The following is a 24,906-nucleotide window of genomic DNA, read 5'->3' on the forward strand; positions in this document are numbered from 1 at the left end:
CTCCTCCTGCCTTCAGTCTTTCCTAGCATCAGGGTGTTTTCCAGTGAGTCAGTTCTTTGCATCAAGTGGGCAAAGTATTGGAGCTTCAGTTTCAGTATCAGTTCTTCCAATGAATATTCAGGACTGATTTCCTTTAGGATGGAATGGTTTGATATCCTTGCAGTCCAAGGGACTCTCAAGAGTCTTCTCCAACACCACAGTTCAAAAGCATCAATTCTTCGGTGCTCAGCTTTCTTTATGGTCCAACACTCACATCCATACATGACTACCGGAAAAACCATAGCTTTGACTAGACGGACTTTTGTTGACAAAGTAATGTCTCTTCTTTTTATATGCTCTCTAGGTTGGTCATAACTTTTCTTCCAAGGAGCAAGCATCTTTTAATTTCACAGCTGTAGTCACCATCCAAAGTGATTTTGGTTAAAGATACTACTACTAAAATATAAAGCTCCAGTCCTTCATGGTCTCTCCTTGACTTGTTGTGGATGGTGTTTCTTGCTATTTAATGTCATTCTAAATAAATAAAAATTTAATTATTAGCATGAGTTTTACTATTTATCTTTATATTGGGTGACACCAGTTTTAAATCATTTGCATGTGGACTTACAGTTCCTATCTCATACCTGGTAGGTGCACAAGTGTCTTGTTCTCAGAACTGTGGAAATTCTGCATAAGACTAGCTCCATTGTTTTCATTTGATACACACATCTGCTACCAACCCTCCTATCTTCAGCTTGCTGATGGATAAGGAGCAGCTGAATGGTCAGCAACAAGGGGTTGCTTTTCTTTTCTTTTCCTACCAGGTCCCTGTTTTCAGCTTTAGTGGTTGGTTACCATAGTGGCTACCCACTCCAGTATTCTTGGGGCTTCCCTGCTGGCTCAAATGGTAAAGAATATGCCTGCAACATGGGCATCACAGGTTCAAACCCTGGGTCGGAAAGATCCCCTGGAGAAGGGAATGGCTACCCATTTCAGTACTCTTGCCTGGGGAACTCCATGAACAGAGGAGCCTGGTAGGCTTGTCCATGGGGTCTCAAAGAGTCTAACATGACTGTGTGGCTAATACAAACCCCAGAGGAATATCACTAGTGAGAAGTGTGCTTGGTTGTGCAAAGAAGGCCTTTGTCTCCTTTCTGTGTTTAAAGTTCTGGTTTGCAGGGTAAGGGTAGGGAAAGCATGGGTGTTCATAGACATGACTCACTTTGAGTTTCACTGAGCATGGCATGTCCACTTCAATGCTATGCTCACGGGCAGGGTGACCACTCTGTGCTAATGAGGTAACCGCTGACAAGAACAAGGGCAGTGGCTCACGCATGTGCTCTGCTGTCCCATCCACTTCACTCACAAAATACAAGTTCAAAAATAAAATTACTGAGAATTTCAAGGGACAGCAGAGCACCGAGTCTAGTGCGGCCCCTTCCAAGGGTGGGGCCTTCTGGGGATAGGGTCTTTGGGAGGTGGGGCTATGTGCAATCGCAAGTATTTCCCACTGTGAATTCTAGGCTGCCTCCTCTCTGTTGCCCCTCCCCAAGGACCTTCAGGCTTTGGAGACTAGAGTCAGAACTAAAGAAATATGTTTTACTGCTTTACTGCTTTGGTGGGTTGGTATTTTTCTAATGTTTTCCTAACGCTTTACTGCTACGGTGGTGTTTTTCCAATACATTGACTCTCTTCACTCAGCGTTTTCAGCACCCTCCCAACCCCCAGGCTTTCTCCTATAATGTGGTGTAAGGCTGGCTTTCTATTGAGTCAAACTGTTTGGTGAATCACCACAAAAGCCTGCCCCTCTTCCATTGTTCAAGAGGGTAGCGCTGCATCTCAAGGTAAATATAAATATATATATATAGCATATTTACATGTTCATTTACATATATACACAGTACTATGGTGGGTGCATGCTCAGTTGTGTCTGACTCTTTGTGACCCCATGGACTGTAACTCACCAGGCTCTCCCGTCCTTGGTATTTTCCAGGCAAGAATACTGGAGCAGGTTGCCATTTCCTCCTCCAGGGGATCTTCCTGACCCAGGGATTGAACCCATGCCTCTTGTGTCTCCTGCATTGGCAGACAGATTCTTTACCACTTTTGCCACCTGGGAAGCCCCATACATATTTCAGCATTTACATATATAAATATAAAATACAAATATTATTTAAAATATGTGTGTGTTCAGTCATGTCTGACTATTTGTGACCTATGGACTGTAACCTGCCAGGCTCCTCTGTTGAAGGGATTTTCCAGGCAAGAATACTGAAATCGGTTGCCATTTCCTCCTCCAGAGGATCTTCCCAACCCAGGGATCGAACCCACATCTCCTGCATCTCCTGAATTGTAGGCAAATTCTTTACCACTTGAGTCATCAGGAAGCTCCATTTAAAATATGATTTTTCCCTCTATTTTGATAAGATGGAATGCACTGCATTCCAGAGATCTTTCTCAACTCCATGATAACAATTTGACATTGTCTTAATTAGTCCTTATACATCCCCACCTTTCAGATGTTACAGTCAAGGTTCAGTGAAGTCCAATCAGTTGCCTAACATGATACACTCAGTGTATGGCCTCTTGCCTCAGTCTAGAAGTGCAGATGGGTGCTTGGGGTGAGTCTCTGGCCAGGGAGACAAAGCCAGAAGATGAAGGCAGGGGAAGTCTTGACTGGTGTTTCTTCTTGGGCCAAACTTAGTGTCCTTAGAAAGAGCCCTGTTGGTCCTGGCTGGTCAGGAGTCTGAGAGCAGAGGTCTCAGCCATGCAGTGTGCAGGCATTCCTTGGAAAAGCTCAAGTTGGTAGGGAGCACTGGCTTCTCCTTCCTGCCAGTGTCCTAGTTGCCCTCCCACCTGATACTGTCACTTGTCACATGTTTGCCCAGTTGTCACTCTTACAACAGTATGTTCAGGAAAGGGCTGAGAAATACATTCAAGCTGCAGAAACACAGCATATGGGCTAACATGTTGATCCATCTTGAGAGCTTTTATTGTGAGAGGCCAAGCGATCTTAGGGCAAATTAATATATTTCAAGAAGCAGCAAAATGACTACAAGAATAACATAAGGACTAGTGATCATTTACTGGTCCAAAAATACTTCTGGGAGTGCTTCTATTAAAAACCTATTTATTTATTTGGCTGTGTAGGGTCTTAGTTGAGGCATGTGGGATCTAGTTTACCAATGAGGGATTGAACCAGGGCCCCCTGCATTGGGATCATGGGGTCTTAGTCACTGGATCACTAAGGTAGGCCCTCTAGTAGTCCTTCTTAACATTCCCTGCCTCTCATCACTCCTCTTGTTGACAGTAAACACTATTCAAGTTTTCTGAAAGAAATACGGATGACACAGTACACTGTGTGTGACCCTAAAGCTTAATTCATTTCTGAACAATGATACTGATGGTTTTGAGGATGGATACTTTCCTGGGCAGAGAAAGGAGCTGAGCAGAACATATGAGGCAGCCCTGGATATAAATAATTGAAGCCAGCAGTCACCCCCTCATGCACAGCCACTGTGGTTTAGATACTGCTGCTTATCCCCAAATGGAAGTGGGGTTCAAGAAGGGGACAGTCAAAAAACTTAGTTTGGCCTGGAATTGGATGGTCTGAGTTCTAATTCTGATTCCATCGTGGATAGACTACTTGTATGGCTGTGGAAAATCACCTCTCTGAGCATTAGCTGTGTCTTCCATAGTTATAATCTTTTTACAAGAAATTTTAAGAACTATTCTCTTGGAAACTTTCAAATATACAACATAGTATTATTAACTATTGTCGCCATGCTGTACATCACCTCTCCAGAACGTATTTACTTTATAAATGGAGGTTAGTGTCATTTGACCACCTTCCATCTTTACCTGTTTCACCCACTCCCAACTCCCTGCCTCTGTTCTCTGTCTCTATAAATTCAGGTGCTACTGTTTTTTTTTTTGTTTTGTTTTTGTTTTTTTTGTTTGTTGCTTGTTTTTTTAGGATTCCACATATAAGTGAGATCATACAGTATTTGTCTTTCCCAGTATGACTTATTTCAGTTAGGACTGTGCCTTTGGGATCCATTCATGTTGTTGCAAATGGTAAGATTTCCTTCTTTTTATGGTTGAATAATATTCCATTGTATATATTCAATATGTCTTTTTTGATATAACAAAAATTATTTTGTGACTCAAAGAAACACTCTGTACTGATATTTTGTAAGAAAAATAGAAATAATGTGCTACTTTAAATATTCCTGAACATCTAAAGAATGCCTGCCTTATTTTGTGTTAATAAACTGGAATGTACATATAAATGTACATTTAATGTACATTAAAGGGTAAACTATTATTTTTTTAATAAAAAATGAAAATGGTGACCTCACAGGATTTGTCCTGAGGATTAAATTAGATCCTCAGGCAAACCCCTTAGCACAGTTCCTGGCTTACAGAAGGCACACATCAGAGTTGATTATCATTTTTATGGACCTCCATTTTCTTTAGCTTTCTAAAAGAACCAAAGTTATCTCTGAAAAATATCAATGGCTTTGGATGCTATGGGAAAGTGATATCTGTGTTGACCTAATTAGAATGAAGTGAAAAATCCTTCTTGTGTAAAACTTGTTGAAAATCTAAATTCTGTTAGTTCTTCTGCTTTAGCAATTAGAAGAAATGTTAAAGTATTTTTGATAATTGAATCATTCACTGTAACCAAGGGCATTATTAATTTTGACATTAATGCTTACAAAAGATTAGTGCAAATGCAGATAGAGAAGTAATGGGAAGTTGCAGAAAATTCAAAGGGGCCCCTGACAAGAGTGTTTCCCCTTGTAATTCTCTTCTCTTTCTCCTACAATTAGAAGGTACTTGACATTCTACTTAGTTTCAGGTCCGCTGAGTGGTTTTCCAGGTGCCTGGCCTTTTACAGACAGCCTTGTAAGAGCCATCCTCTGATCCTTCTCACTGTAAGAAGCCTGAGGGACAGAGGTGCTTTAACACCAAGTCTACGACAACATCAGTTCAGTTCAGTCTTTCAGTCGTGTCCGACTCTTTGCGACCCCAAAGACTGCAGCATGCCAGGCCTCTCTGTCCATCATCAACTCCTGGAGTTTACTCAAATTCATGTCCATGGAGTCGGTGATGCCATCCAACCATCGCAACTTCTGTCGTCCCCTTCTCCCCCCACCTTCAATCTTTCCCAGCATCAGGGTCTTTTCCAATGAGTCAGCTCTTCACATCAGGTGGCCAAAGTATTGGAGTTTCAGCTTCAACATCAGTCCTTCCAATGAACACGTAGGATTGATCTCCTTTAGGATGGACTGGTTTGATCTCCTTGCAGTCCAAGGGACTCACAAGAGTCTTCTCCAACACCACAGTTCAGAAGCATCAATTCTTCAGCACTCAGTTTTCTTTATAATCCAACTCTCACATCCATACGTGACTACTGGAAAAACCATAGCCTTGACTAGACAGACCTTTGTTGGCAAAGTAATGTCTCTGCTTTTTAATATGCTGTCTAGGTTGGTCATAGATTTTCTTTCAAGGAGCAAGCGCATCTTTTAATTTCATGGGTAGTCACCATCTTCAGTGATTTTGGAGCCCCCCAAAATAAAGTCTTTCACTGTTTCCCCATATATTTCCCATGAAGTGATGGGACCAGATGCCATGATTTAGTTTTCTGAATGTTGAGCTTTAAGTCAACTTTTTCACTATCCTCTTTCATTTTCATCAAGAGGCTCTTTAGTTCTTCTTCACTTTCTGCCATAAGGGTGGTGTCATTTGTATATCTGAGGTTATTGATATTTCTCCCAGAAATCTTGATTCCAGGCACTGGAGCGGCAGAGTGGTGGCTGCCTGGTGCTGGAGCGGCCAGTGGCAAAGAGGAGATATGCCACGTCCAAGGTCAGAGAAACCCCAATAAGAAGGTAGGCGCTGGGTGAGGGCATCATAGGGCAGACAGCATGAAACCACAATCACAGAAAAGTAACCAATCTAATCACATGGACCACAGCCTTGTCTAACTCAATGAAACTAAGAGCCATGCCGTGTAGGGCCACCCAAGACGGACGGGTAATGGTGGAGAGTTCTGACAAAATGAGGTCCACTGGAGAAGGGAATGGCAAATCACTTCAGTATCCTTGCCTTGAGAACCCCTTGAACAGTATGAAAAGGCAAAAAGATAGGACACTGAAAGATGAACTCCCCAGGTCGGTAGGTGCCCAATATGCTACTGGAGATCAGTGGACAGTAACTCCAGAAAGAATGAAGAGACAGAGCAAAAGCAAAAACAACACTCAGTTGTGGATGTGACTGGTGATGGAAGCAAGGTCCGATGCTGTAAAGAGCAATATGGCATAGGAACCTGGAATGTTAGGTCCATGAATCAAGGCAAATTGGAAGTGGTCAAACAGGAGATGGCAAGAGTGAATGTTGACATTTTAGGAATCAGCAAACTAAAATGGACTGGAGTGGGTGAATTTAACTCAGATGACCATTATATCTACTACTGTGGGCAAGAATCCCTTAGGAGAAATGGAGTAGCCATTATAGTCAACAAAAGGGTCTGAAATGCAGTACTTGGATCCAATCTCAAAAATCACAGAATGATCTCTGTTCATTTCCAAGGCAAATCATTCAATATCACAGTAATCCAAGTCTACAAAAAAGTATCACTTCAATAATCCAGACAGAATCTGACCCCCAAATTCCAATTTACACTTTGAGTTGCATCAGTGCCAGCTATAGGTTTGTGAATTTAGCAACACTGAGAAGGTCCGCTCTCTTGCAAGGATCATCGTTCCCTCTTTCTCAGCATATCTGAGTTTCTACTACTAAGTGATCTATTATCTTGTGTTAAACACCAACCTCTCACTACAGTTTCTCCTCTAAAAGCAAATGAATTTTAGGCACGGTCTTCATATCAGATCTCTTTCTTTGGTAGAACAGGTGTGTGTGTTTGGGGGGGTGGGGTGGGGTGTTGGATGTGCTAAGAGGGAAAATGTCACCAAGGGAGAAGGGAAAGGACACTAGACAATAGCACAAAACTGTGGAATGGGCTTCGGACTCAACCCTGACTTCATAAGTGACACTATTTTCTAAGAACATGAAAAGTTAATGAGAGAGTTAATTCCTAGGCAGATTGATAAGAAGTCCAGGGTCTCCAAGGAGGAAAAAGAGGTCTGGGGCTCTTGAAGTGGAGATAAGGGTCTGGAATTCACAAGAAGGAGAAAAGGACAAAATTTTTTTTTTTTCTCTACATTCATTGCTGCTAAGTCACTTCAGTCGTGTCCAACTCTGTGTTACCCCAGAGACGGCAGCCCACCAGGCTCCCCCGTCCCTGGGATTCTCCAGGCAAGAACACTGGAGTGGGTTGCCATTTCCTTCTCTAATGCATGAAAGTGAAAAGTGAAAGTGAAGTCACTCAGTCGTGTCCGACTCTTCGAGACCCCATGGACTGCAGCCTACCCGGCTCCTCCGTCCATGGGATTTGCCAGGCAAGAGTACTGGAGTGGGGTGCCATCGCATTCCTTAATCTTAGTCAATTACACAACTCAGTTTAAACTCTGTACTAAGGATTATACAACAACAATGTATCCTGCTTGAGGACAGTTTCCTCTTCCTGAAAATCTCTGGCTAATCCTATTATCTTAAATGTAAATTATGGGAGTGGGTCTAGTAAGATCTTTACAACCTCCAGACATTCTTTTGATTCATTGCAATAACTACTTAAAAGGTATATAACTCCAATGCTAACACTAACAGGGGGGTACTCTTTCTGTTCTCTTCTGATGTCTATGTCAGAAGCTTTCTCTATCCTTTTATACTTTAATAAAACTTGATTACACAAAAGCTCTGAGAGATCAAGCCCTGTCTCTGGCCCCAGATTGAATTCTTCTCCTCCGGAAGCCAAGAATCCTAATGAAATGTTCAGCAACAACCTTTCACTAACTTCCAGTTTTTTTGTTTTTGTTTTTTCCTTTATTCTAAATGTCTCATGTGTTCATTTGATGAAAAAATTTATTTCAAATAAAAGGGAGGTTGAAATACTAATCAGAGTTGTTTGTGATCCTTTGCAGGGATTTAGCTGCCTTGAATTACTTTGTGGAAATATTAATTATCTAAACCACTTAGAAGAGAAAAAATTTTCTATAATTAAAAAGCCATTTAATTCCTTTTTAATGTCCTTTAATCTTTCTCCAAATTCTCACTTGATAGATTCCAGGTCTATCATTAAAATCATTCTCTTGTGCTGTCACCCTTCACTGTACACACCTTGCAAAATCCCACCTGGGTAAAACCCAATAGTTGTTTGACCCCGTGTCTCTCCTTGGCAGCTGAACATAGCTGGAGAAAAATACAACCATGCTAGCAGGTTTCATGTTAAATTCTCTACCACAAATCCAAGTGTATTTCTCTAGTTGACTGAGTCCCCACTCTTCTGGAGAACTGTTTCACATCTCTTTCCTCAAACCCCTCACCCAGGGATCCTTACCTCTGGCCACACCTTTGAATCACCTGGAAGATGATAAAATGCACCAGTATCCATACCCCACCTCTAGAGATTCTAATTGTGTAGAACAGGGAACCTGGATATGAACGTGCTTTTAAAAATCTCCAGGTGACTCTCATGTACAGTCAGGATTGAGGATCAAGCTAATCACCCTTCTGATGACTGCACTGAGAAAACTGAATCAGTAAAGAAAAAACAGCCACAGATTCCCACCAAATCTACCTGCATGGGGCCTTTACTCCACTTCATTCTGAACTAAGGCCAACACCTCTGCTTCTTCATTCCAGCCCGTCACCATTCAAGCCAACTAGGGCCTTGTTTGTCATCACTCCCTCTCTCACCAGCATCTCTCTTGTATTCTTTCTGCTGAATCATGCCCACCACTATTCAAACATCTCTTGATTTTAAGAAATCTCTTCTCCAGTCCCCAAAAGCCACCTCGGTCACTTACCTTTTCTCTGCAGTAAAATTCCTCCTCAAAATTGGTCTTTTCTCAATACACAAATTTCTTTTCCCATTTTCTAAAATCCACTCCAATCACAGTTTCACCCTCCCCCTCTCCACCCCTCCATTGTCAAACCCAGTGGTTAATTCTCAGCCTTCATCTTACTAGATCTCTCAGCAGCATTTGGTCATTATTTCTTCTTTGGAATACATGTTTACCCTCTAAAACTTTGCTGTGTCTCCGTTTTCTGAATTCTCAGTCTCCTTTGATGGTTTCTTCTCATTTCCCTCGTGTCTAAATATGAGTGTGCTCTCAGACTTTCTAATCCTTGGGTGATCTCATCCATCTACCATCTACCTGCTGATGATGCCAACATTTACCTCCAATCCAGACCTGATCCTTGAACTCGATTCTTCTCTTAAACTGCCTACTTTCAGATCCACTTAGATATGTTAAATCCAACATGTTCACAACCAAGTTCTTATTTTTTTTTTCTCTAATCCTAGTGCTCTTGCAGTAGCTCAAGCAAAAAACTATGGAATCATTCTTGACCCATCTTTTTCTTTTTTTTAATATAAATTTATTTATTTTAATGGGAGGTTAATTACTTTACAATATTGTATTGGTTTTGCCATACATCAACATGAATCCGCCACAGGTATACACGTGTTCCCCATCCCGACCCCCTCTCCCTCCTCCCTCCCCATACCATCCCTCTGGGTCATCCCAGTGCACCAGCCCCAAGCAACCAGTATCATGCATCGAACTTGGACTGGTGATTCATTTCATATATGATATTATACATGTTTCAATGCCATTCTCCCAAATCATCCCACCCTCTCCCTCTCCCACAGAGTCCAAAAGACTGTTCTATACGTCGGTGTCTCTTTTGCTGTCTCACATACAGGGTTATCTTTTTCACTGTCCACTTTTGACTCTTCTGTAAAAGCTGTGGGTTCTACCTCTAAAATATATTCTCAACCTGATCAGTTCTCATCACCTCCATCACTACCATTCTGGTCCGAACACCCCTTTCTACTGGTCTTTAGGGTTCCACCTTTGCTTTGCTCCTGTTTATTTCCCACTCGGCAGCTAGAGTGATCTATCTAAAACACAAGTCAGATCTTGTTATTTCTCTGCTTTCAGCTCTCCAGTGGCTCCCCACTTCACTCAAAATAAAATCCAGTCTTACAAGATTTAACAGCCAACTTCCTCTCCGATTTCATCTCCTACACTCTGCCTCAGCTGCACCAGCCTCCTTAGTGTTAGTTGAGTATAGTTAGTGTGCACCCACCTTGGGGGTTTGCACTTGTATCCTCTTCCTGCATGCACTGGACTTGCTCTTAAGGATCTGCCCAATGTCTTCTTATCAGAGCAATGTCCTCTGACCATACACACACACACACCCCACCACACACACACACCAATTCCACCACAATCATCACAATCACCATAATGACTGTCCATCTACTACCCTTTATCAACAAGTGATATATTACATGTTTATTTGTTTCTCTTCTCCCCTTCTATTTGAATGTACAAACTTTTTGGCCAACCCAATGTGTCTGTGGCGGGGGGTGGGGGCAGTGGTTAGTCTCTCAGTCATGTCTGAGTCTTTGAGACGCCATGGACTGTAGCCCACTAGGCTTCTCTGTTCATGGAATTTTCCAGGCAAGAATACTGGAGTATGTGTGTTAGTTGCTCAGTTGTGTCTGACTCTGTAACCACATGGATTGTAGCCCACCAGGCTCCTCTGTCTGTGGAATTCTCCAGGCCAGAATACTGGAGTGAGTAGCCTTTCCCTTCTCCAGGGGATCTTCCCAACCCAGGGATTGAACCCAGGTCTCCCGCATTGCAGGCAGATTCTTTACCAGCTGAGCTACAAGGGAAGTCCCTAGCAAGATGAAGTTTTAGGAAAATGCTAATCCATTATTTTACCATATTTTTATGTGTTCATTAGAGTGATACGTGATAAAAATATGTATCTGTGTTTAGATTTGATAATCTAAACAATTGTCAACTCTTTTTTTCCAATATGTTTAAATTTAAATTATTAGAGAAAAGGAAACATTGTATCATAGTTTAAATGGTAGTATTTTTTCTTTTGTAGAGATACATACAACAAAATTGTACTATGCCATGAAAGGAGAAATACAGCTATTAGCCCCAGGTACCTAAAAGTATAAACCCCTGGTTTAACAAATCAAATCCTAAGGAATCTACTACACAAATGAATTGCTTTTGCAATTTGGAGCTCACTGAGAAGACTATAAACCAAAAGCTCAATATTAACCTAAAATTACTTAATTATATTATGAAGCTATATTACTTGGAAGATGTTTTCAAATGACTCCAAATTAAAAGATCTTAGTGTAATGTTGGTTTTGTAATTATCCTCACAAATACATTAATTATAAAAGTGAATGATGTGGAATCATCATGGTAGCATCAACTAGGAAGTTGCCAGGTAGATGGGGAAGCTTTTTTGCCTTTTATTTTCCAGTTGTTTTCCTCCATTTCCTCTCTTCCCTCCACAATGAGAAGCAGCCACCTGTCTTAAAAGGTTGGAATATTTATACTTTTCTTGGTCTTTACTTAACTGGGTTAAACAATGTAACATGCTAAACAGTGATTCTAAACTGGAGTAGTCCTCTAATTTTTATTTGACAAGCTTTGGGGTAACAGTTTGATTTCCCAGTCTTTTGTGACCATGTAATCCTCTTCCATTGTCATGTGCTGTGTGAGCTACAAGCACTTTGAGCCTAGGAAGCACAAAGGCTCCTTGGGATTAGCACCATACAAATGCAGATTAAGGACAGTAGAAGACTGTGTCCATGCTTGTAACTGTCATTGCTCAGTTTTGTGCTTCCTATGGGCAGCAAAGCAATTTATTGTTTTAAAAACACACAAGTTACCTTAGCTGCTGACTTTTTCATTGGCTACCTGAAGAAGAGAAGAAACTCTTTCCTATAGAGTATGCCTCTCTGGATCCCATTCAATTATTTTTAACTGTGCTGTGCTTAGTCGCTCAGTTGTGTCTGACTTCTTGTGACCCCCATGGACTGTAGCCCACCAGGTTCCGCTGTCCATAGGGATTCTCCAGGCAAGAGCACTGGAGTGGGTTGTCATGCCCTCCTCAAGGGGATCTTCCCAACCCAGGGATCGAACCCAGGTCTCCCACATTGCAGGCAGATTCTTAACTGTCTGAGCCACCAGAGAAGCCCTGAAGAAGAGAAGAAACTCTTCCCTATAGAATCCAACTCTCTGGATCTCATTCTATTATTTTTAACAGATAACATGAAATCTTGCAGGAGTCTTAGACAATTTCTAATTTCAGAATTTGCACGTGAAGTATGGAGTCTTATTTTGCTCCCTGCACCTTCAATCTATGTTTCACATGACCCTTTGTGGTAAGCATGAGAAACTGTACATACCCTCTTCAAACGTTTTGGCTGGTTGGCACAGTACGTAGATATGCTGGAAATTATTTCTTTTCTGTGGCATAATTCTTCTAAGGAAATTGAAAGAATCAATCATGTAGCAAACAATGTGATGTGAATCCCTTCCTTTTTAATATATTGTCTTTTGGTGATTATCATGAATTTCTGCCTATACAGTGGCTCTGGTTTGGGAAGAGGAATCTTGGGGACTGGGATGAGAGGTCAAGAATGGAATTGCCTGCCTGTTGGTGGCAGAATGGTTCCCACATTTTCATTCTTTATGCATTCTTATAAATAGCAACACGCCTTTCCATTTTGTATAATTATTTAGTTAATACCCAGTTGGGTTTGTAAGCCCTGACATTGCCATGGGTTTATTTTATTTCAGAGCAATAGTGACTTTATGGACCAATTACCATCAATGTGACTTATTGCACTATTTGTGGGAGGCAGAGGGGAGCAAGAAAACAAGACAGAATGATCATATGTACCACTATCAACAGGATGACAGCCACACACTCCTGCCCAAGGAAAAGGGGCAGTTGGAATCTTTCTGTTCTATTTATCAAAGCACTTATGTCCAGGTGATTGTGCTACATTTTAACAGATGATTGTGTTTCAAATGTGTGAGTGAAGGAGACACTGAAATAGTGTTGTTAGAATAATCAATATGTTGGTTATTTTTATTTAAAAGATGTCAAATGTGAAGAACGATGACGAATGACTGTCTACCTAACTCCAGATGCTGCCACTCTCAAATTACAGGGATGTTAAAAGGAGACTGAGTGAGCATCTGACCTCAGAAATGGACCGGTGAGGCTGGCTCCTAATTGGAACAAGGTTCCCTGAAGCCAGACAGCCCTGTATTTATAAGAGCAAGTGGCGCAGCCCACCGTGACCCATGGGTAGCAGCCAGGAAACTGTGACTCTTCGCCTACCTGGAGCGTTTCCGTAGCGCCTGATTCAGAACCAATGGGACGGACAGCTCCCTGGCGCCCGCCTCAAGGCGCGGACTGCGGAAGGGAACCAGAGCGCGGAGGGTCTGCGCACCGTCAGCAGGATTGAGCGGCGGAAGAGCACACTGCGTCTCTCTTCCACCTTTTGGTTCCTCCCTTCCCCTCAGAGGGCAGCGAGAGGCCTGTGGTGGCTGTCCCGGGAGGCGAGTCCCTACAAGCGAGGGGACCGGCCGTAGCCGCAGCCGTCCTCCCCCCGGACTCACCGCCTCTGTCCGCTAGCAGTGCTAGATCGCAACACCGCGCCCAGCCTCGGCGGGGCGGACGGGTGGGCGTCCCTGGCGCAAGACCCGCCCAGCCCCTCCCGCCCCGTCCGGGCCTGGCTCCCGATTGGCAGGCAGGCTAGAAGTGCGAGGAGGCGGGGCCCGCCTCTGTCGGCTCGCGCCCGGGAAGGTCGGCAGGGGAGCGCAGGGTGCCGCTGGGAGGGCGCGCGGGTACGCGGCGGGCGCCTAGGAGACGCAGCGGCGGTTGGAGCGGTGGCGCTTGGTCCGGGCCGCAACCCCTGCCTCCCGCCGCGGCCCGCAGTCCGCGGCGCCCGAGCTCCGAGGCGTTTTCCCGGGCGCTGGGCCCGCGGCGGCCAAGACGGCGGGCCGGCCGGGCGCGGGGCGGCGGGCACTGTGCTGCGGGCTGCGGTGGTGGGGGACGGCGGGCCGCGGCGCGGGCCCCGGGCCCGGCGCGTGCGGCTGGGAGGCGCTGTGGGGGGCTGGCGCGCGGGCGGCGGCCGGGGCCATGGCCGAGAGCGGCGGGGCCGCGCGGAGGAGGGCGCCGGCGCTGCTCGAGGCGGCCCGCGCGCGCTACGAGAGCCTGCACATCTCGGACGACGTGTTTGGCGAATCGGGCCCTGACAGCGGCGGGAATCCCTTCTACAGCACGTCGGCCGCCTCGCGCTCCTCCTCGGCTGCCTCCTCGGACGACGAACCCGAGCGCCCCGGCTCCGCGCGGGGCCCCGGCTCCCCGGCGCCTGGCGCCCCCGCCGCGCAGGAGTCGGAGGAGGACGAGGCTGGCGCGGGCTGGAGCTCCACACTGCGGGACCGCCCGCCCCCGCGCTTCGAAGACACTGGCGGTAAGGCGCGGCCCGGGGGAGGCCAGGCTGCCCCGGCGCGAGAATTCCAGATGCTCCGCCCGCCGGCTTGCGGGTGGCAGCTGTGCGTTTCAGGAAACACACGAGGCTGCAGGAGCAGGGCTCTAAAGTGCGAGCGAGGCTGCGTGCGGGGGCTCCGCCGACTCTTCGTGGGTGGACAGGAAGAGGCGAGGCCGCGGCAGCACTTTGCGGCTGGCGAGGACGTGGGTTGGGGGGTGCTTCCCTCACTTGCTAGAAGGTGTCCCCGCGTCCTGCAACGGAAGCCAATCACACCTGTAGGGTCTCTCCTTAGGGGTGAGTTAGACTTTACTAGTTGAAGGAATACTGGAAACCTGACGTGTCTTGGGACTGGGGGAGTCATTTTGTATTGGCTGGCTCCAGAGCAAGCTTACCCAGATGCTAGGTGTGGGGCAGGTAGCCGATGGAGCGAAGCTGAAAGGTTACCAGTGGCGTCTTCACTGGACTTTAGTTTTCTTCAGTTAATCAGAGAAACTTTCCGTGTCTTGCCATTCAGGATCTCTTGTGAAAAACAGGGAAGAGTGAAATGATCAGTTTAGCAGCGTTAAGGCACTTGCTTCAACAGAAGGAGCTTTCACGTGTTTCCTGCTTATTGCTATGGTCATAGACCAGCTGGAGAAGGTCGGAGAAAGGCTGGCAGCTCTGCTGCCTGAGATCCTCTTTGCTGCCTCCTTTTGGGGAGTTGGTTTTAAAATATCTCCACTTTCCCTTCAGAAGCTCAGCAGCCTCTGTCCTCTCTGGGAGGTGGAGGCCCGCCGTTCCCACTTGTCCTCTGATGCTTTTGTTCTTGCTCTGCGGCCTTCTTGGTCTTCTGTGGCAGTCCCTTGTTTCTGCACACTATTTTTATGGATGGACTTTGCAGCTTGTAATGTTGATGACCAGGGAGTGGCTGCAGTGGGCTTGATGCTGGGCGTTATGCAACTTTTCCTGCCGCTTTCCCTGATGATTGTTCAACCAGTGGGGAACACAGCACATAGGAGGACAGGCTCGAGGGACTCCCGGCTGGTCCTGAACTGGGTGGGATAAGGCATCACGCTGCAGCCTGCTGGTAGGGCTGGCTGGCTTCTCAGCAGGGAGGTCTGCAAACCTTAAGCAGGCTGGCTGCAGTGTGAATTTACTAAGCTACAGCTGGGCTTCCAGAGTCCAAGTTAGCTATACAGTGTTTGGGGTGGGTCAGTTTAAAAGCATCTTCTTATCTGGGCTTTGATTAAGAGTTTGGGAGTTTTCAGTCACATCACTCTGTATAATCCTTTTCCACCCCTATATTTTCCAAAGTGTCATACCTTCTTCCAGCCCCAGACAACTGATTTCCTGTTGGCTCTTAAGAATTGTACCTGCCCAGAGCCCTGATTTGACAGGCCATATGCTGTAATGTCTGTGATCCAGTTTTTGATCTCAGAACACCTGAGATGTATGTCTGCTTGAGTGGATTATAGCGTTCTGTATTGGGGAAAATAGGGAAGTTAAGTTAAGCCTGGTTATGAATAAGATTTGTGAGGGCTGGTTTGAGAAGGTTGACATTTTTAAAGCAATATTATGTTTTTTAGTGATAGTGATAGCGAAGTAGTTCAGTCATGTCTGACTCTTTGCGACCCCATGGACAGTAGCCAACCAAGCTCCTCCGTCCATGGGATTTTCCAGGCAAGAATACTGGAGTGGGTTCTTAGTAACCTATAAATGGGAGAAATTCTGCAGCAGAGCAATTTACCACTGCAGCAGTTAAACGGTCATGAAGAGCAGTTGGTGTTAGGTTTAAATTCTGCTTCCTTCAGATGTCTACTGAGTTCACACCTAGATCTGAGAATCGCAGTCAAGCACTTTAACCAGACATTAGTGGTTATTTGCGGAGAAGGCGATGGCACCCCACTCCAGCACTCTTGCCTGGAAAATCCCATGGACAGAGGAGCCTGGTAGGCTGCAGTCCATGGGGTCACTAGGAGTCAGACACGACTGAGTGACTTCACTTTCACTTTTCACTTTCATGCATTGGAGAAGGAAATGGCAACCCACTCCAGTATTCTTGCCTGGAGAATCCTGGGGACCGGGGAGCCTGGTCTATGGGGTCACACAGAGTCGGACACGACTGAAGTGACTTAGCAGCAGCAGCAGCAGTGGTTATTTGATGCTATTTATACCTAGTTTTGTTTTCCTATTTTGTGTAGGAGCGCAGCTCTATTTCAGAATTTTCTTTCTTTTTGCAGCACTTCTCCCTGAGGGAAATTTGGGTGGTGGTAGAGGGATGAGGTTGATGGTTTATTATGCAAGAATTCAGGTTCCCTAAAACAATGGAAGTGATTTATGGGGGCTGAAAATAGATGCAGAAATATGCTGCTGGTCAGAAAAAATCCCTGTGTCTTAGTGGTATGGAAACAGATGTGTGTTAAGAGGCTTGAGAGCTGCACCCAGGTCACCCTGAGAGCAAAGAGGGTCAACCTGTGAAGTTTACCAAGTCCAGTAGATAAGACCCTCCAGCCAGAGTGTGTTCCCCAAGTCCAGGAATGCAAGCTGCATTTCCCTGCATCTTTGGTTCCTAGTTTATTGGTGGGTCTCACTGGGTTGATCTGGTGGGAAGAGGACCAAGCAAGAAGGTGACATTTTGATTTGCAATCAGCGCTCATCAGAGAAAACCCCTAATAGAAATTGCTGTTGTTGCTAGACTCAGATGAGGAAAGCAGAGGATTCTAGACTCATGGAACAGGTTTCCTGCTTGCCTCCTGCTATAAAAACAAACAAACAAAACAATACATGTATGGAAATAGCATATACGCATGTGATTGTCTTAATTGTAAATGTATATCGCTTGTGCTGAGTGTGGTTTCTTCTATCAGAAGGAAATTATGACCGATGTCTGGGGACCCTCTTGATAACCTAGAACCCTTTTCAGAGAGTCCCTGTGTAGGAGAGAGAGACACTGGGCACCATTGTGCTTTTCATCTGCATTCAAAGCTGCCTTTGGCCCCATGGAAGGAGAGCACACAGTAGGGAGACTGAGGTTGCAGAGTGAGGAGGTGGTGGGAGCATTGTGTTGTTAAGGTTGAGACTCCTAACTGCCCTTCAAGCTGTTCTGGTTTCCTCAGCCTCCTCCTCCTGTTTTTTACCCAGTGTATTTAGCTTCCTGGATCAGGCTCCCTAGAAGTGCAGCTGGCACTTATGGGAGGGAAGGTCCTCTCCCTCACACCCCCTTCTCTTCTTTCCCCTCTTCCTGGATCCCTCTGGGATGAGATTTAAATACAAGGACTCCCTCCATTTGCTGCGCTGGCTGGCTGACAGGCTTTTAACCCCTGTGTGGATGGAAGGTCAGCCTGGGAGCAGAAAGTGGTTACTGGGGGCTCAAGCCCCTATCCTTGCAGGGCACCCCTCCCCCAAGACAGTCCCTGTCAAGCTCTCAGCCTCATCTGCCTACTGTGGAAACAACCAACATAGCATGCAGACTCACTCTTTGGAAGCAGCGTGAAATTCAGCTGCTTTGGGGCTCCTGCCCTTTCTGAGCAGTCTGGTTATTTGTTCTCTCTGACAAGGCAGAGGAACGGGCAGATCCACAGACACTCAAGACCCTTCTGTTCAGCTTTGTGGGTCCTTTGTTGTGGCAGGCTGGGGTCTGAGCTTGCTCTTTCCATAAGAGGTTGGACTTCACAGGAGTTTTCTTCCCATGTACCATGTCAGCCACCATCAGTCATCATTCAGTGGGGAGGTATGACCTTGAGAAGCTAGGGAGGAACATATTGCCTTGAAAATCAACACTGTGAAATGTCTTATCTCTTGAGTTTGTTGTTGGTTTATTTGGTTTAGAATCTTTTTGACTAACAAGGAAGAGAAGCATCTTTTTCTTAAAACCAGAATTAAACCAATACCTTCTACTGTAAAGGAATTTGTGAGCTAAGATCCTGGACCCCTCTCTCCGGTGTCAGGTAAGCATCTGCTCCCACCTTTAGCTCTGTAGCTCCAGGAGGAGCTCAGATCATGGTAAGCTGTGAGATAAATCACATGCAATCCTACCTAATACTGAAGGGTGTTCCCAGTCACAGAATTCAGAGAAGGGAGCTTTGTGGGAGAGATGTTTTGCTCTTTTTCCAGGAGTCTTTTCCTGTGATGGGAAAACTTGAGCTCACGATGAGGATAATAACACACAGTGTGCATCTATAACTCGCTTTATCATGCAGTATTGCACTGAAGAATCTTCACAGGTACTCTGTGTGGGAGAAGTTCTCTTCTGCACTTTTCAGAGAAAGAGGTTGGTCTTTTCTGCCAGAGTCTTGGGGGTAATAAGATTACCTTGGCTAAGTGATCAGCACCATCTAAGTACTCAGACTTGATAATTCAGGAAAGGTAGTGAGTTGTTTTGTTTTTAATCTAGACTTTTTTCCAGTAAAAAAAAATTTTTATTTTCATGTTTATGCATGGATGTACTAGTTACTTTTTTGGAAGCATATATAGTTCTAGGAGGCTTAATGCAGGTATGGATTTGTGTAACCAGTCCCACCATTGAGGAATGAATCAGAAGAGCTAGGATTTTATCTCACTTCTAATTTAACCCCTGCGCCCCTGAGCCATTGTCAAGGGAGGTCAGAGCTCCTCTGCATGGAGCAGGGCTTTGGACACACCAGCCCCTGGGAGTGTAATGTGGTCTACTAAGTCTTAAAGTCTAAAACTCACCCTTATTTTTTTTTTTTTTTTTAAGGGCGTGTGCGCCCCGAAGAACGCGCCCTCGGCCATGGTGCCTCGAGGGGTCTGGAAGCAAGCGCAGGAGCCGGTCGGGGCTTCTCGCCGGAGTCACCCTTATTTTTAAAGAGCTGTGATTGTGTATTTTTTTCTTATTATATGTAATATATGTTCATTTTAGGAAGAAACGAAAAAAAATGATAAAACTTAAAAATCCCATAATCTCCTATTACTCAGAGATAATCACAGTTATCACTTTGAATGTATCCTTCATATATCTTAAGTTATGTGTTATTGGGTGACCTGCTTTTTAATTCTAAGTAATATATTGTAAACATTTTCCATTTAAATTATAAAATGTGTTTTTTAAAGAATCTGTTCCCTTTGGGTGGGTATTGGGCTCATTGCCCCTCTCCCTTGTGTTTACAAATATTCATTTGTACTTTTTATGCTGTGATAAATACTCTTGAAGTTTAAGTTTGTATGCACACTTTTAATATATTCCTCAGCATAAAATGATCAAAACCGAATTGAATGAGGATTTTTGTACATTTTAACTTTTTTTTTTAATATTTGTGAAACAGCTTTCTGGAAATGCACCTATTTAGACTCTGGTCAGCAGTGTACCAGGAAGTCTGTTAGAAAGTTTGGCTTCTAAGGCAGCAAATCAGTGTGTAATTCCTGCTGGCAGTGTGGTCCTGAGTGAGTGTTCCCTGTGATAAAGCTCACTGAGGTGTGATACACACAGCACGAGTCATGCGCAGCACGACCGTACAGCCCCCCAGGCCCAGGGAAAGAGAATCCCTCCGAGCCTTTCCAGCCAGTACCTCTCTGCCCCAGGGGTAGCCATGTTCTGATTTCTGTCACCATCAATTACTTTTGCCTGTTGTTTTGGTCTGGGTTCTTAGTTCATCATTATATCTGAGATGTATGTAACAATCTATTTTTATTTTGCTGTGTAGCATTCCATTGTATAAATACTACAGTTTGTTATCCATCATCAGTGGACTTTTGGACTGTTCCCAGTTTGGGACTTTTATGAAGACAGCTGCCACCGGGCTTCTTGTGCTTGTTTGTGATGGGCATATACATGGTTTCCCTGGGGTGTACGTACCTAGGAGTAGGATTGCTGAGTCATAGAGTAGACGCATGTTTCGGCCTCAGCACTGTGGACACTGGGCTGGGGGTCCCTTTGTTGCAGAGGCTGTCCTGTGCATTGAGTATGCTCAGCAGTACTCCTGGCCTCTGCACACCTTCCTCTAGTCATGACAGATAAACATACCACCATGCACTGTCTGTGTCCAGTGGGGAACACAGTCATCTGCAGTTGAGAACCACTGCTGTAGTAGATACTGCCAGATGGTTTCCAGTTTACACACCCACCAGCAGTGTATGAAATGTGCCATGTATTAATCCAGCAGGCATATTGAACCCTGCTGGGATAAAACGGTAAGTAAGGCATGTCTCCTGGGGTCCAGTAAGAGAGACAAAGTGAAGAAAATGAGATAAGAGTCTGTGATCAAGGTAAACACGGATTTAGATGGGATTCTAGAGGTGCCTCACCTAATCCAGCTGGGCTGGGGAAGAGGAGGTGCCTCTGGCAGAGGTGACCCCTGAGCTGCATCCTAAAGAATAAAAATGAATCAGGTGAAAAGGAAGGAAAAAGGCATCTTGAACAAGGGAACAACTTGGGCACAGGCTGGGTGGGGTGGGTAGAAGGTGAGCCATCTTTGCCTGAGGGCAGCCCCATTCTCCCTTCAGCTGAGCAGCCTTGGTGACAATGTCTTGAAATTTGATGTTTGTAATTGTTACCACTGCAAGTAGCTGTAGCTAGAATCTGAATACTAAGTTCCGGCATAGATGCTGGGTCCTGTAGGGAGTGGAATTTAGCAGGTTTAGCAAGAAATAAGTGCTCAGAGAGGGCGGAATCCGTGGAGAAGCACTGGGGTCTTTTTAAGAAAGGAAGAGGGAATATGACAACCAAAGTTAACGTGGTAAAACCTTTATTGGTAAGGGAAGTATAGTATTAGCTTCCAATGAGGGGGAAGATGCCATGCTATAAGAACAGTAGAAAACCTAAAATTTCATGTCATGTAAAGGGACATGCTGCCTAGACTGGCACATGGTATAAAGAACTTTCTTCTGCTTGTATGTGAATTCCAAGAAGAATTATTACAGAACTGTGAGTATCTGGCCATACTTTTTTCAATTTATTAAATGCCTAGAAGGCAATGGCACCCCACTCCAGTACTAATGCCCGGAAAATCCCATGGATGGAGGAGCCTGGTAGGTTTCAGTCCATGGGGTCGCTAAGAATCGGACACGACTGAGCGGCTTCACTTTCACTTTCCACTTTCATGCATTGGAGAAGGAAATGGCAACCCACTCTAGTGTTCTTGCCTGGAGAATCCCATGGACGGAGAAGCCTGGTAGGCTGCAGTCCATGGTGTCACACAGAGTTGGACACGAGTGAAGCAACTTAGTAGTAGTAGTAGTAAGTATTAGTGTATATTTAATTAATTTATTAAAACAATTAGAAAAAAAATCCTTTTACTTCTCATATCTTTGCCACTGCTTCCAGCTTAGAACTGAGACATCCCTCATTGGTCTGGACGTTGGATCCTCTGTCAGCTGGGGTTCCCAGATTCCAGTCTTGTTGATGCCCTGCCCCCTGCCTCCCTCTCTCTTTCTTCCCATTGTCTTTGGAAGAAGAGGGATCTTTACAAACCTGAGCTTATCCACTCTCTTCTCTGCTTAAAACTTTTCAGTGGCTTCAACCTTCAAGTCAAAGGTAGTCCCCACGTCCTGCACAGGGCCTCCTGGCCGCCTTCCTTTTCCACATGCCTTTGGACCTTGTCCTGCAACACTCTCCAGCCACTCAATCTGCTCATCTTGGAGCCTTTGTGCCTGCCTGACTCTCACCTAGAATGTTCTTCCCCTCAATACTTGAATAGCAACCCTTGCTTGCTGGTCTGGTCTTGGTTCAAATGTCACTGCCTCCAAAAATCTAAAATTACCTTCTTCCCTAAGGTGCCTTTTAGTATCCGTTTAAGCTAATTTTTCTCCCAGGTCTGAGATGTTGGATGTTTTGGTCACAGTAGTTCCTCAAGTTTTGTTGGATGAACAAAAGAATAGATGGATGCAGAAGTAGATTTTTTTAAATGGCGTGGAAATTGGTATCAGTGAATAAATGTTTACAAGGACCTGTGTGTTTTTTAACATCCAAATTGCGGAAGTGTGGATAGGGTGACTCACAGGAAGTGGATTTCTTCCCAGAAAGGCACCAAAGCAAGTCTGGAGTGTGTTTTACAGGGATTTCCATCCAGGATGGAAGACTGGGGCACTCTCCAACCCTTGGGCTTCTACACCCTGTCCACTTCCTAATTAACCTTTAAGCCAGGACTCTGTTAGAAATTTGTGGGGGAGCCAGCTGCTCGTGCTCCATTAATTTTTTAACAAATGCTTGTGTATCACTTCCTATGTGTCAGATAGTGTCCTGAGCACTTTCTAGCCTATGTAATCCTCAAAACAACAATGTGAGGTTAGTACTATTATTTTTCCTATCTTTAATTTAAGGAAACTGAGTCACAGAGAGGTTAAGTGACATAGGGTGGACTGGTCCTTTTGATTAGGGTATAAGCAAGCATCATGTGCACCATGATTTATGCCAATCAGATCAACTAATTAAAAATAAGTCTCTTGTAGGAGGCTCTGAGTTGAAGGTCATTGTCATTCTCCAAATCTGTTTCACCTGTTGACTTTTATCCCAGGCATTGGCTGCACTTAATTTCCCAGCCCCTCTGCAGTGAGAGGGGCGGCTGCCTGGGTTCTGGGCAATGGTAGATGAGACAAAGTGTGGACCCCACTCTCAGGCCTGGTCAGGAGGGAGGCTCCTCTGGGCCTCCCTCTACTATCACCATCATCATCATCATCTTCATTATTATCATCATCATCGTCTTCTTTATCACCACCATCATCACTATACCCACAGAAAACTGTGATGATTTCTTTTGCCCTGCAGGGTAGAACAAAGAGTGACTGTTCCCCAACTTTGTGCAGGGAGCTAGAAATTGAAGACCAGGACTCTGGACTGGGGAGTGGGTTGGAAAGGGAAGCTGGGAGGTGACCTGTGGTGTGTCAGAGATACTGGGGCCACCAGGTGAAAGAACCTTGTGTCTGAATCACCATTTGGAGCAAAGCCACCCATGAATCAGTCATATCTGCTGTGGACTACATTTATGAAGAAATGACCTTCTCTCTTGTTTGCTCCATCATGGGTTTGGCAGGGGCTGGGGGAGTGGGTGGTTACAGCAGCCAGCAGAATCCTATTTGCACAGATGCTAAAGGAAAGAGATAGATGGGGAAAAGCTAATTCAAATCAGTAGGGCTCTTGTTGATTGTACAAGGATTCATATGGAGAAATTATGAGAAAAAAACCTAGAGGAAAAAAAATGAGTTCTTTGCATTCTCTCAGTGAAGTTCCCATTGTAACTTTGGAACAGGTGAAATAATGCAGGTAATCTGTCTGCACTGGACATTCTAGACTCAGTTATTAATTGCTTGTTGATGTTTTGAAGCAGTAGGGGGTTGGAAAGAGGCTTGCTGGTCAGCTTCTGGTGGAGAGCGAGCACGCCCAGAGTAAAAGGCCCAGTCTCTGTTGAGTGCTCACCCCGCGATCTTGGGCAGGGGGCCCAGTGAAGCCTAGCACTGAGAATCAGTAAAGACACACGGTTGAGCACGAAGCTGGTGCTACATTCCAGGTAGCCGATTTTCATTCCTTCAAACTACTCTTTCCTATGTGGCCAAAATGGACATGATGGATATTATACTGCTTAGATTTTCAAAACTTTTTAGCAACCAGAAACCTCAGGACAAATCCAGGGGGGCTTCCTTTGAAGCTGGAATGAGAGGCCTCAGAACCTGTCCAGCTGGTCTCCCCGCCCTCCCTGGAAGCCCTGTGTGTGCAGCACCCTGTGAGTGCCCCAGGACCCCTCTTCCGTCAAGGGCCTTCAGCTGGGACCCAGGGTGAATGGAGGGAGACTCCCATAGGCGGGTGACAGACATCAGTGGAGAAGCAGTTACTGCTTTTGTATCTACTGGGCTCCATCCTCTCCGAGATGGTGGTTAGGAAGCCAGTAGGTGGATGCAATATTGATGTTTCAGAAACTCCAAAAGGCTTCTGTGGCAAAGGCAATTAAAAATTTAATGACTTTAGAAGAACTAGAAGAGGAGGAGACCTGTTTTCTCAAGTTTAGAAAATGGACTTATAAAGAGAATATAAGGGATCAGAATAAAGGATGATTTCCTGGAAGAAAAAAATATAAATAAGTGGAATCATTTCAAGAATGGTTAGTGAAGGGCTTGCTTATTTGGGCTCCTTCTACATTTGGGGCACTGGAGAATCCGCATCTTAAATCAGCATCCCTGGGACCCCTGCTGAGTTAGTGAGGTGTGCTGAGTAATGGTTCTGAGGTTCTGTGGTGAGCACACCTTCACTTCAGAATTCACATTAAAAAAAATCTACACCTTCTTCATCTGCCTGTAATGATGCCTACTTCCCTGGCCTCCAGCATTTGAGGTAAATAAAAATGGTTCTTTGGTTTGTTCTTAATACTCGTGTATTTCAACAAAATCACCAATCTGATTTCCTTGGCTAGCTGGGGAACTGGTCCACAATTATGGCATCCGAGGGGACATGCATTCTGAATTCCAGGGGACTCTGGAAAAGTATGAAAGTGAAAGTGTTAGTTGCTCAGTCATGTCTGACTCTGCGACGCCATGTGCTG

The 24,906-nt window shown here is 45.0% G+C and overlaps 1 protein-coding gene and 1 long non-coding RNA gene across 2 annotated transcripts in view; one reads left to right on the forward strand and one right to left on the reverse strand.

Moving 5' to 3' along the window:
- LOC147343279 (uncharacterized) overlaps window positions 1-13,747 on the reverse strand; it is a 55,136-nt gene extending 41,389 nt beyond the window's left edge. The window contains exon 1 of the long non-coding RNA XR_015156607.1: window positions 13,288-13,747. This is a non-coding gene — a long non-coding RNA (uncharacterized LOC147343279). The remainder of the gene's footprint in view (window positions 1-13,287) is intronic.
- A 76-nt stretch (window positions 13,748-13,823) lies between these two features.
- The window catches only part of PGBD5 (piggyBac transposable element derived 5), a 98,447-nt gene continuing 87,364 nt past the window's right edge, over window positions 13,824-24,906 (forward strand). Inside the window, exon 1 of the mRNA XM_086381221.1 lies at window positions 13,824-14,425. Coding sequence (XP_086237347.1) covers window positions 14,092-14,425 — 334 coding nt within the window. The 5' untranslated portion in view covers window positions 13,824-14,091. The remainder of the gene's footprint in view (window positions 14,426-24,906) is intronic.

The sequence above is a fragment of the Bos grunniens genome, chromosome 28 (genome assembly GCF_055505025.1).
Source record: "Bos grunniens cultivar Pamir isolate PY7600 chromosome 28, Bosgru_T2T1.0, whole genome shotgun sequence".
Classification (NCBI taxonomy): Eukaryota; Metazoa; Chordata; class Mammalia; order Artiodactyla; family Bovidae; genus Bos; species Bos grunniens.